This window comes from Ambystoma mexicanum, chromosome 12 (genome assembly GCF_040938575.1).
Source record: "Ambystoma mexicanum isolate Mex_15411 chromosome 12, UKY_AmexF1_1, whole genome shotgun sequence".
Taxonomy (NCBI): Eukaryota; Metazoa; Chordata; class Amphibia; order Caudata; family Ambystomatidae; genus Ambystoma; species Ambystoma mexicanum.
In genome coordinates this window covers 666,362,043-666,374,259 of record NC_090936.1, presented here as the reverse complement: position 1 = coordinate 666,374,259, position 12,217 = coordinate 666,362,043, and the positions used below count along the sequence as shown (strand labels likewise).

Here is a 12,217-nt window from a genome sequence, read left to right as displayed (position 1 = left end):
TAGCCCTCTTGGGTCCGAGCCGCCTCTAACCTGCTTCATGCCCACCTATGGCCCCAGACCTTTAGTTCCCGACCCACTGCCTGACCCTTCATCTACCTCCCCCCCAATCCTGGACGCTCTCCTAGGTACCTCCCGCCTGCTCCTTTTGACCCCTTTGTCCCATACCCCACTTCCTGCTGATGGGCTACAAGCCACCACCGCAGCGAGGGCACCATCTGCTGCTGCTCTGTGCTGAGGCCTACCCTCCACAGCCCCCCTCTCCCCTGTAAGTTCTCCCACTGCCCTTTGCAGCTGGGCTTTAGTTTCCCTGCTAATGATACTCAGAGCCTCCCTCAATGCCTGGGCGTCCACCAAGCCCTTACTTTCAGATCCCTTTCCTGCCATCTTCAGCACCTAAAATTAATTCAAATTAATGCTGCTGTCCCTCCAACTAAGCTGGCACACCCACACCTTGATAGTAACTCTCTGCGGAGCCTGACCTGAATATATCTGTTGAAGCAGTACCTGGCTTCCTCCTGCAAACCTGTGGGACTCTCTTGAATTATAATATAACCCCAATGGCCTGCAGGCACCGACCCCTTGAGGACAAGGAAATGTTCCTTACAAGCAGTGAATGGCAGGGGATCATGACCCCCACACTCCTATAATAATAAATCCTTGCCCACGAAATTTGAACATTTATTTTTTTATATTTAAATTCTTTTGACCCTCTCCCCCACACACCCCGCTAATTATCTCCTAGCAGGGTAAAATGCTATGTACCCTGCTGTGCAGCTTCTCAGCCCACACGACAAATCCCTGCCCAAACGTGTGCTGCCCTTTAAGGGCTCCACACTGCCACCGGTGGCGCACAAATGGTACTGCACTGCTGTGCCTACGTTGTCGGTGCGCAGCCTTGAAACCCACAGGCTACCAAGACTCCCTGTTACAGGCCTTTTTGTCCATATCCCGCCCCTCCCACTGGGTGAAAATCACATGGTGCAAAAAAAGGTCCCCCTCCGGACCCACCAGGGACCTGACCGCCCAAAATGGGCCAGCAGCTGCCGCACTGCCTACAAACAGACCGGATGAGCCTGCGACACTCCTGATGAGTGTGTGTTGTGTGCCGGGCACCGCGATGTGGCACCGACAACGGTAGGGGGAGGTGATTTTATTACAGCACTCCAGAACTAATATCTATACTTATAAATATATGTAATCTTTATCTTAAAAACTGCCCGCACGCCAAATTCATTCCTTAACTATACGCCCTACCTCAATGCCATTATGAAACAAGGCCCAACGCAGGGAATGCTCGGGAGCGGCAACCTGGACAAACGCTCGTCCAACTGTTGCTTGCTCCTGAACCTTCCCTACCACCTTTTGTATCCCCCTGCGGCGCACTATGCCCAAGCCAGCTCGCGTTCCCCCCGGGGTACCCCATCTGCCACACTGGTATGGCCATTCATGGCAATGAAAATGAAAGCTGAGTGGTAACACTCAAAACGGTGCACATTCATCTCTTAAGAGAGATCGATCAAACAGAAGAACACCTCCTGTGACCCACCCAAGGAAGGAACATACAAGCGCCAGTGGCCGGTGTCTAGAATTGACCCGTCTCTTCAAAATTGAGCAAAAAAGCACCAGTGACCATTATATGATTCTGAACAGAAATACAGTCCTTAAAACATTAAAAAAGGTGAAATTTCTGAAGAATCTAAAATCAGACGACTTTACCCTTATTGAGCCTTATCACAGAATGAATAAAGCAAAAGCCTTTCTCCACATTAAATCCCATGCGATGGTCGAACTCTCACAAGAAATATATGGGGAGCTCGCCCACCTGGGTTTTAACCTCTATGAGATGACATCTTCAACCCGAAACGATCGGCAAAAAGAAAAAGACACTCATTCTCCAAGAAGATATTATAGATATAAATCCCGAACAGAAGACCTGTACGGAGCAACGAGAAGGGAAAGAAGTCCACGTCCAATTACCAATAAACCCCAAAAAACCAACGGTTCTATACCATATGGCTCCACTCCAAATGCTTGTTCAAGACATACCATAAGGAGAGGCGAGAAAACAGCCTACAGAGAGGACGACAAGACCAAACAAGATTACGAACGTAAACAATTCTACTCGACAAGCCATCGAAGTCATATCCAAGACGAGAGATTGTCGGTACCTATTCGAAAAGCCATAGAGAAATATGCAGATCGGTCTCCAATCGCTTCCGAAAAAACTCCAAAGGAAAGCAAATGGACCTGATTCCGCTCTATCCTAACATCAGGAGACAAAAGATAGCAACCATCTGGGGGGACATTGACGAAGAAACACTCCCCCAACTCAGCATACTCAACAGACGCGAGTGATACCATAAGTATAGCATCCTGGAACACCAGAGGGCACGTGCATCTCACTAGGCCTGACTCGCATGATCTTGGCTTACACGACATCATATGCCTTCAGGAAACGTGGCTTCAGGAAAAACCTGATTTAGATGGCTATTACATCGAAATCTCCCCGGCATTTAAAGGTCCCCTGGGCCGTCCTTCTTCTGGTTTACTGACAGCGATTAAAACAGGATCTGGCATAACCATCACAGAAGTTATAACCTGTAGCTATGAAATTCTGGCTGTGATGACCACATGGAATTCTACATCTGCTTTTTACAACTCAAATACAGCAGAGCGGGTAGCTATCATAAACATGTATTGGAATCCGCAAAAGATCTCTACCGTGAACATGTGCGATAAAGTGGCAAACATCATCGACGAGATCGCAATCAAATACAAATCTCCAAACATTCTGATTTGCGGCAACCTGAACGCAAACTGCCTACCATCTAGCAAGCCAGATGGATATGACTCGGTAAAATCCTCTGCTTCAACTAGAGGTCTGGCGTGGAACACCATCATGAAATCCAGAAACCTGTTGAATGCGGCCACTGTTACGCAGCAAAATTTGCTGATTCCGACTTGGGAACGCGGTGGGTCCTCTACTACCCTCGACTACATCTTTGCCTCTGAATCAGTTTTTTACAATATAACTGCCTTTGAAGTCATTAAAACAAAGTATAGTGACCACAATCTACTCAATGTTTCCTGCAAAAGCAATCGTCCTACACCTCAATACTATGACACCGCCATTGAGACGAATTCTCAAAACACCCGCTTACGTATGATTGATTCTGATGTCCAAAAAGTCGATGACCTATTTTCCATCCAAATGTCTGATCCTACATCTAGAATGGACTTGGCAAGATTGAGTTACATTCCGCTTCTTCTTCCGTTTAAGAAACCGAGAAAAATCAGTAATCATTCTCCCACTCAGCACACCCATGAATACAACACAGTCTTAGTCACCAAACGTCGATCTATAAGAAAACTAAAGAGAGACGCAGTAACTAAGAATCAGCCGGCACTCTGGGAAAACCTTGCCGTAGAAACAAGACATTATAAACAATGGCTGAGAAATTCTAGAGAGTTACTTTACCAATCTGACACCGAGGCGATGTTGAAGGCTCTGATAAACAAAAAACCCCGCGACTTTTGGTCGTTAATCAATAAATCGAATAAACTTCAAAACTCGCAGATGATAAACCCAGTTACAGAAGCTAAATGGACCGACCATTTTCGAAAACTGTTCGAGCCAGTGAAAGGAAACACCTACGAACCAGAACAACAAAAAGATTCAGCCTGGATCGACCAGATAGAAATCGACGAAATCAAATCAATTATTTTGAAATTGAAACCATCGAGAGCCCCGGGCCCCGACGGGCTCGCGAACTGCGACCTTAAACAAAATCCAGAGGAATGGGCGAACCTTATCTGCTCAATTTTTAAAGTATGCCGAGAAAGTAAAATCATTCCGGACTCATGGTCAAAAGCTTTGATCGTTCCGATCTTTAAAAAGGGAGCCAGAGACGATCCCTCGAATTACAGGCCAATAGCCTTGTTAGATGCCATTGGAAAAGTTTTTGCTACAATCCTACTGAACCATTTTCGCAAATGGGCAGCTACTGCTGGCTGTTCAGATTTTCTCCAAACTGGATTTCAAAAAAATGCGAGTACGAGTGCAAATATTCTGTGCTTGAACTTACTCAAAGACAGAGTTATGATTGGATCTCCACGGATTTACCTAGCGTTCGTTGATCTGTCGGCTGCTTTTGACAGAGTGAACAGATCCAAACTATGGTCCAAACTTAAGTGTTGGAAATGTCCTGCGACCATTTTGGACCCAATAATCAAACTTCACTCCGAAACCAGTATAAAAGTACGCCTAAATAATCAAGGTCTAACGTCTAACTCTATCCCGACTTTTCGAGGAGTAAAACAGGGATGTCCCCTGGCCCCTGCTTTGTTCATATCATTCCTAGGAGATTTCAAAGAGTCCCAATCTAAAATCAGATCCTTTCCTACGAAAATAGGCAACACTCAGGTGCCTAGACATCTATATGCGGATGATTTAATATTGCTTGATCAGACCCAGATCGGTTTGCAAAGACAACTAGACAACCTATCAGCCTATACCATCGAAAATAATTTGGAAATCAATAAATCGAAAACCAAGATAATGATTCTCCAAAAACAAGGCACCAAAAAGAAAGTGGCTTTCAATTGGCTCCTCTATGACACCAAAATAGAAGTGGTTGAGTCGTTCAAGTATCTCGGAATTCAACTCGACAGTACAAAGTGGGCCAGGAACCTGCAAAATGACCTATGGGCGAAGGCTAAGAATCTAGCTTCGCAATTGAGAGCTGTTGATCGGAAATACGGGAAATTCTCTCTGCAACCAGCCATCAACTTTTACAAGGCCAAGATTATCCCCTCGTTGACTTACGCCATGGACGCCACTCCGTCTATTCCTCAGGGCCTCTGGCTTAAACTCAAAGGCTTTATCTGGAGATCGGTGCTGGGTTTACCTAACTCCGTTGCTGTAGCCCCGATCCGACGGGAACTCAGTCTTGTTTCCCTAAAAGCGGTGGTAGATATCGCAACTCTATATCTGTACAGGAAAGTCATCCATCCGGAGAGCCTAGAAATCTATCGAATAATGGCCGAAGAGATCGAGAAGGGCAATAACCAAAAGATGAATAAATGGGCTCAGGACCAAAATTTGAAACTGGAGGAAATCGCTTGTAACAAAGAAGAATTAAAGTACAATCCTGTTAGGATTAAAACCAAACTACAGTGTACAGATTGGATCCTGACTATCGAAAAAGCAACTGGTAACAAATTATTAGCCCATCTTCCAACGAACATCAACAAATTGAAAGAACCAATGGCATATTGCAAACGATATCCTAACAAAGCCTTAATGAGAACTTTCTTAAAAGCCCGTCTCAACGTTCTCCCGACGCAGGAAATTCTGGCGATCAGGACAGGATCCACGGCAAAAGCCTGTAGACTTTGCAAAAACGCTGAAGAAATAGAATCCATCAGACACCTGCTAATGCTCTGTCCTGCTCTGCACCAAGAAAGGATGGCCTTTTTCAGCTCCCAGACTGCTAACTCGTTTGCAAGTAACGAAGACATCTGGTGGAATCGCTTAATCACTGGGGACAAGACAAGATGGCATACGGCGTCTGCTAAACTGTTGAACTTAGCATTTCAAAAAATTACTTTGACCACCGTCATTTGACTCTGCATCTCTTTATTGGTGGAAGCTTCGTTCTTGTTCCCCTGGTGATGCTTTTCACTCTTCTTCTTCTCTTGAGCTCTTGTAAAAATCTTGTTTGATTATACACAAGTAATAAAAAAATAAAAAAATTTTTAAAAAAAACGGTGCACAACAGTAGCATTCACCTGGACAATATTGATATTTTATGCTACCTATCCTTGTGCATAGAAACATCAACCAAGGACACCACAGAGCCACCTAATGAGTTGCTTGCTCACTGCAAAATAGACTTCATAGAGTTTGGGCTCCCTTTATCAATTCCTCAAATGTCATGTACTTCCGTTAAGCTAACAATTTTAAATCATCACCAAAAAATGACCCAATGCTACGAAATACCCAGCACTATGATCATCACAAAATGGCTGCAAAGTCATTTCTAAAACTATTAACTAATTTGCCATTAACAACAAAACCAAAATCAAAATGTAGACAGCCCTTGGAGCATCTGCCACATATACTAAAAAGAGAAAAGATGGAACTCGAGACTGCCATTATATAACATATCAAATGAACTTGATGAAAGTTGAATCATTTCCTCAGGCAGTTGACCCTGATAGGACTTCACTCTTTTTGTATGTTTTATTCCACAGGTGCGTGGATGGTTACTATGGAAACCCCCTTTTGGAAGAGCGTTGCCGTCCTTGTTTGTGCCCAGATTCTCCTGCAAGTGGTCAGTATTTTGCAAGGTCTTGTTACCAGGACCCAGAGAGCTCAGAAGTGATCTGCAACTGTCTCCAGGGATACTCTGGTAAGAGTGCTTAATATCTCACATCTACACTGAAAAGCAAGCTATGTATGTATGGGAAGGTTTGGTGCAATACTTTAGTATGGTGAATACAGCAGCACGAGACAATGACCTAATACACAACTCCTATATAAAAAAAGGCACATTTTCTAATATTCACACTCACCGATAAATTCTCTCGAGTTTTGGCAACCTATTCTGGTGGGTAAAAAGATTGAGTTAACGAAAAGGACCCTAAGGTCTATTCAATCAATTCTTCCTTCTTCTTACCAGATTTCTCATTATGTATTTGTGATATTATGAACAATGGTTTTATGACTTTTAATTACACTTTGAGGTGAAGTGTGTACTATTTATAATTTATTTATTTTATTTATTGTGCATTTGAAGGCGCTTTTATATCAAGAAATTGTTATATTGTAGGATGATTAATTTATATTTGTATTTATAGATATTTCGATTTTGTAAGGATTTTATGTAAGGTTTAATATTTAACCATAACATAATTATATATATACCCCAGACTTATGAACTCTCCAATCACTATAATTGCAGTGACTGGTAAGAGAACAAACACATTTCAAGGCACACGGTTTCAAAGTGAAAAAAGTGTACAAATATATTTGTTTAAAAAGACATCCATATCAAAATAAATACATGGACTTACATCAGAGCTCTGTTCCTAGGATGGAACAATTCATGCCACGCGTTGGGGCTTCGCAAGGCTTTTACCAGTTAAAGGCGGTTTTCCTCAACCAATTCCTACAGGCACCTGCTGTATTCGGGGTTGAGGAACCTTTTCTCTTTTTTATTGATATATTCACATGCTCTGACCCTTTTCAAGTTTGCAGTGTGCCAGTAGGTTTCTAGGGAGCATGGTGTACCTCTAATTAAGGGAAACCCTTTTAATGTTTGATGTATTAGAAATATGAATATGAAAGTCCATTAGCACAGTACTTCAAAAAGATGTTAGGAAAGCAGTGTTTTTCCATCCGATGTTGTTTTTATGATGATTATACCATTACCACTAAAGACAATTTGTTTAATGGGACTTTTACATGTAGCATAAGTTGGTGGTTATCAGTTTTCAAAACATAATTTGATACTCTTCAGTGCTGCTCTCAACTCAAGAATGCAGTCCTCAACTACTACTTTAGCACAGGAGTATTAATGTGGTAATTTTAGAGTATACACGGGATGGGGCCTAGCGCAGTGTGGAGTGCACTATTGATAAGGTCCTCAATATATCTCAAACTCTGAAGCCCTGATTTTGATGGAGTTGGTGTTCACATACAGAGATGCCAAAGATATGTTCCACTTGTTTCCACTCCAGATTTCAACATTTGATAGTGGGACATTTGATGGAGCTGAAACATTTTCAGCTGTGATCTCTGTGGTTGCACACAGCAACCAACACATCTGTCTGACTCCGTTCATAGTCATTCTTTACTTACACAATGTGGTGCTGAACTGTTTGTGACTTAAGAAAAATTGAATGAAAATGTTTTCCCTCCTCCATTTTCAGGAAATAAAGTCAGTTTAGTGAAAGTGCATGTCCCCATTTATACAAGAAGACGCTTTAATTAGCACGTGTGTGGCTGCGTGTGATAACTGTGCTAGCTATTGCATGCCGGCTTCTTTCTGGAAGAAAGTGTTGTTTACCCATGTGGTGTGTTTTGAGAGATTTGCACTGCAGACATTTGCAGGTATCCTCTTCCCCCACATCCCTGAACCAAATGCTGCACCCATTCTGCACTTTGCAAAGTGTTCGTTCGGTGGCACAACACATTTTATACCTGGCAAAGCACCATCTTTGTTCCAGCACTGCGATCCTTTGGCTGGTGCAGAATTTCTCTGAACCTGTGCATGCCCTTGTGCTTTGCAGTGGGGATGTGATGGATGAGACCGTCGCTGCTGGTGTTGTAGTCTGTAGATGATGGGGATGTAATTGTTGAAACCGTCACTGGGGACGTTATGAGTGCTGGAGATGTATCCACTTGATTTGGAGGTAGTACGCTCCTTTAACTATAATGCGGAACATCGATCCCTGGCATAGTAGCAATTCTCTCTCGCCTGTTGCTGGTTGACTTCCGGACCAGTTTTCAGAATGTGATGGATCATCCCCTCTCCAGCTCGACTGCCCAACTACACACTTCCTTCACTCTTCTCTGCGCTCACATTCTGCACAGTATGGGGGGGCATCCTTTTCTCTGGGAGTAACAGCCAAAGTGTACCAATTGACAACAGCTGCTACTTCCCAACTGCATTCCCTCCGCACTTCTCCGCACAGTGTGAGGGGATTAAATCACGTTGGGTGCAGCAGTCTGTAGGGTGGGAAGGAGTGACCCAAGTGTACCCAAGAGTTATGTACACAGAGAGTACAAGATCTTCTACACTCTTCTGCATTATATTACAGGGCTCCTATATCTGCTTTATCTCACTCCTCTGATTTGCAGTCCTCAACTCCACATGGAACCCCCTTCCTTTCTCACCTACTGCCGTCTGTCTTCACAGAGTTCATTGATTCTTGAGCACAGGTTTAGGCCAGAGCAGAGACAGCCACCCTCTTCCCAGCACGACTCGGCATTTGGCTCTCCTGGTCCTGTGAGCTCCAGCTGCTAGCACCGAGACCGGAAACCGATGGTGAATGAGGAAAGGACCCTGCTATGTCAATAACCTGATTCAAACCACACCACTAGAAAGTGACAGCTTACGACGCTGAGCTACCCGTTTGTCCATAAATGCATTAAAAATAGATGTATTAAACCAATCACAATGACAAATGAACAAATGACCAGTAACTAAGGGTGCTTGCCTGTGAAAGTGGAGCAAGACAGAGTCAGTTTGTAATGTACTGTCTTCAATACTGCTAGTAATGGGCTGCCGTGGGCACACCGGGTCTGCTAGACAAGGGACAAACCACAGACACAGGGTGTGTATAGTTATCGTGCTTGCCGCCGTTCTGCTTGGCACATGCGGTGCACTGCCTTTTATTCAAACCCTGTCATGACCCTTTTATGACAAGTTTCTTAAGGGCACATGCCTACACTGCTCCCTTTTCATAATGAAAACACGAAACTACTGCAAACAGCAAACAAACAGACCACTATGTATGGTAATGGGCGCATTCCAGGCTATGGCTGCTTTATCTATCAAGCACATAAACGTGCAGGTATGTCGGGCTTCCCTGGGATACACAAAGGGGGTACCTACGTGGACTTTCCGTGGTTTACTTTTCTTCTACCCCCGGGTCGGGAGACCGTCCTTCATCCCCTTCTGAGTTGGGATCCTCACTGAGGTTATCTTGTGATCCATCTCCCCCTCACTAGCGGGGAGATCCTCCAAGGACTACTCTTCAGGCTGCTTTGAGAGAGGTCAGGCAGTGTTAGAGACAAAGTAGGCATTGACAAAGTGAGTTATGGACGGTGCGAGAGTGATTGCACACAGCTTGACAATATGGGCTGGGCAAGCATCTCCTTTGCAATTCGAGGGTTTAAGATCTTGGATGGTTTGAGCATTTTTTCCATAGTGAAAAGGTTGAACTGGGGGGGCATGGAGATGGTTTCTGGGGTGGTGGGGATCTCGAAACAGTAGCTTTGGCTGAGAGCTGGATTTTTTTCGCTGAGATTTTGTCTCATTTAGCATTGTCGGTACTCTGCTGTAGATTATGAAAATGTTTTCTTATTGTTGGTGTAGGATAGCTTACCATTCATCAGCTGGTATTAGGTAGAGGAGAGATGGGTAGTGATTCTGGGTGTCTACCAGCATGCCAAAGAATGGAGATGTTCCTGTAGTGATATAAGTGTTATTGTATGAATACTCTGCCGTGGAAAGGTATTTTGCCCGCTCTGTCTCTTCTTCGGTACAGTAGCATCTGAAATACTGTTCAAAGTTCTGGTCTACGCTTTTGGTTTCCCATCACTCTGAGGATGATATGCCCAGGATAGATGTGCTTCAATAACTAAATGTTTCTGTAGTGTCTTCCAGAATCGCAAAAGGAATTGTGGTTGCCGTTCTGATATGATACATTTGTTCTCATTTTAATATAATACAATCGGGAAGACCATGATGTCTCATTACCATTTTCAAGACAGCCTGTGGCATTTCTGCTGCTGGAGGAATGTTTTTCAAAGGTTCGAAGTGAGCCGTTTTCATGAACGAATCAACCGTGGTGAGAATGGTATTGAATCTGTCCGCTGTGAGGTAAGATCTGTAACAAATTCTATACTAACTGCATGCCATGGTTGGGTTGGTACAGGAAGAGGCATCAATAGACCGGCTGGCACGCGTCTCAGACTCTTTGCTTGAACGCAAATATCACACCCTCTGATGTATTCCTCTATGTCTCTTGATTGCTATTTCCACCATGCATACCATTGCACTAATTGTGAAGTTTTTCTTTAGCCATAGTTTCCAGCCAGAGTGCTATCATGACACCACTGGATAAGTTGTTGTTTTTCTTCTTTTGTTTTCCGGCTATCCATAAACTATTACCATTATATTAAAGACCATCAGTTTCATGGCGGTCGTCTTCTTCAAGAAAGAGAATATCATGTTAGGGGTGTATGAATCATGCCTTTGCTCCAAACATACATTAGCAACGGTCTGTAAGGACATAACCACTTTCTCAGGTGGGACAAAGGCAATCCCTCTTGCTCAGGGTTTTCATCGGGGTGCTATTGTCTGAACAGGGCATCCACTTTGGTATACTGTGATCACAAAATCAGACCTACTGAAGAACTGTACCCATCCTGATTGCCATTGATTCGTGTTTCTTGCTGTTTAAAAAAATCCAATATTTCGATTATCAATTAGGATGGTAATGGGGGACATTGTTCCCTCTAGGTAATGTCTGCATTCCATGAAGGCATCTATGATGGCGAGGAGTTCTTTTTCGAATATAGTGTCATTTATTGCAGCAAGATTCAATTTTCTTGATTGGAGTGCCACAGAATTCAATCCTTACTTGCTGGGCTGTCGTTTGGATAACACAGCCCCCAGAGACAAGTTAGAAGCATCTGTGTCTACCATATAGGGTACGTTAGCTTCCGGTAGCCACAGAAAAGGAGCTGTGGTGAAAGAAGTCTTTAGAGACTGAAATACAGCTTCAATCTCTGATTCCCGTTGGAGCTCTATATGTAAAGATACTCTGTCTAACCTGGGGGAATCACAGTCCACGTTATGGCTACACCCAGCACGAGTCAAAAAGAAGTTGTATGATCTTGACTGGATCCACGCGTTATACGCTCGAGAGAATTCAGTGATCTACGGAAACAACTTTAAAGACACAAGAGTGAGGGGATCGCAACCACCATACATCACTAAGTTTCCTTGTAAGTATAAGCGTGACAACTTCCTGTGGTGCAGAAAGAACCTATATCCCACTAGGGAAGTAATTAAGGTAAGGAAGTCCCCAGATTTGCTGGATTTTTCATGCAGGATTTGTGGTCATGATCACGAAACATTAATCCACTTGATTTAAATTGTCCGGGTGCTACGGACATACAGACAAAATGGCTGGCTAAACATTTCAACAAATGCTCGACTCTCTCAGATGACAATAGGTTGATGTCAAGTGTGCAAATTTCGTTGACTTTCGCCCTGCTGCTCTTTTTGAAGGACCTCTTTGAGTTAATAGAGAAAAAATCGCTTGAAGACTGGGTGTACACTGGGAAGGATTGAGTGTTTAAACTCTATTAGCCCAGTGGGTGTCCACTGCACGCTACTGCTAGTCTACCTCTTTGTAAGTGATGGATAAAGTTCTGGAGCTTGACAGACTACTTTCTAACTTTCTTGGTCCTACAGTT

General features: G+C 43.6%; 1 protein-coding gene across 3 annotated transcripts in view; it reads left to right on the top strand.

Moving 5' to 3' along the window:
* Positions 1-12,217, top strand: part of LAMB4 (laminin subunit beta 4) — a 933,969-nt gene that overhangs the window by 565,644 nt on the left and 356,108 nt on the right. For all 3 annotated transcript variants that reach the window (XM_069629159.1, XM_069629158.1, XM_069629160.1), the window contains one exon: positions 6,256-6,413. In XM_069629159.1, coding sequence (XP_069485260.1) covers positions 6,256-6,413 — 158 coding nt within the window. The remainder of the gene's footprint in view (positions 1-6,255; positions 6,414-12,217) is intronic.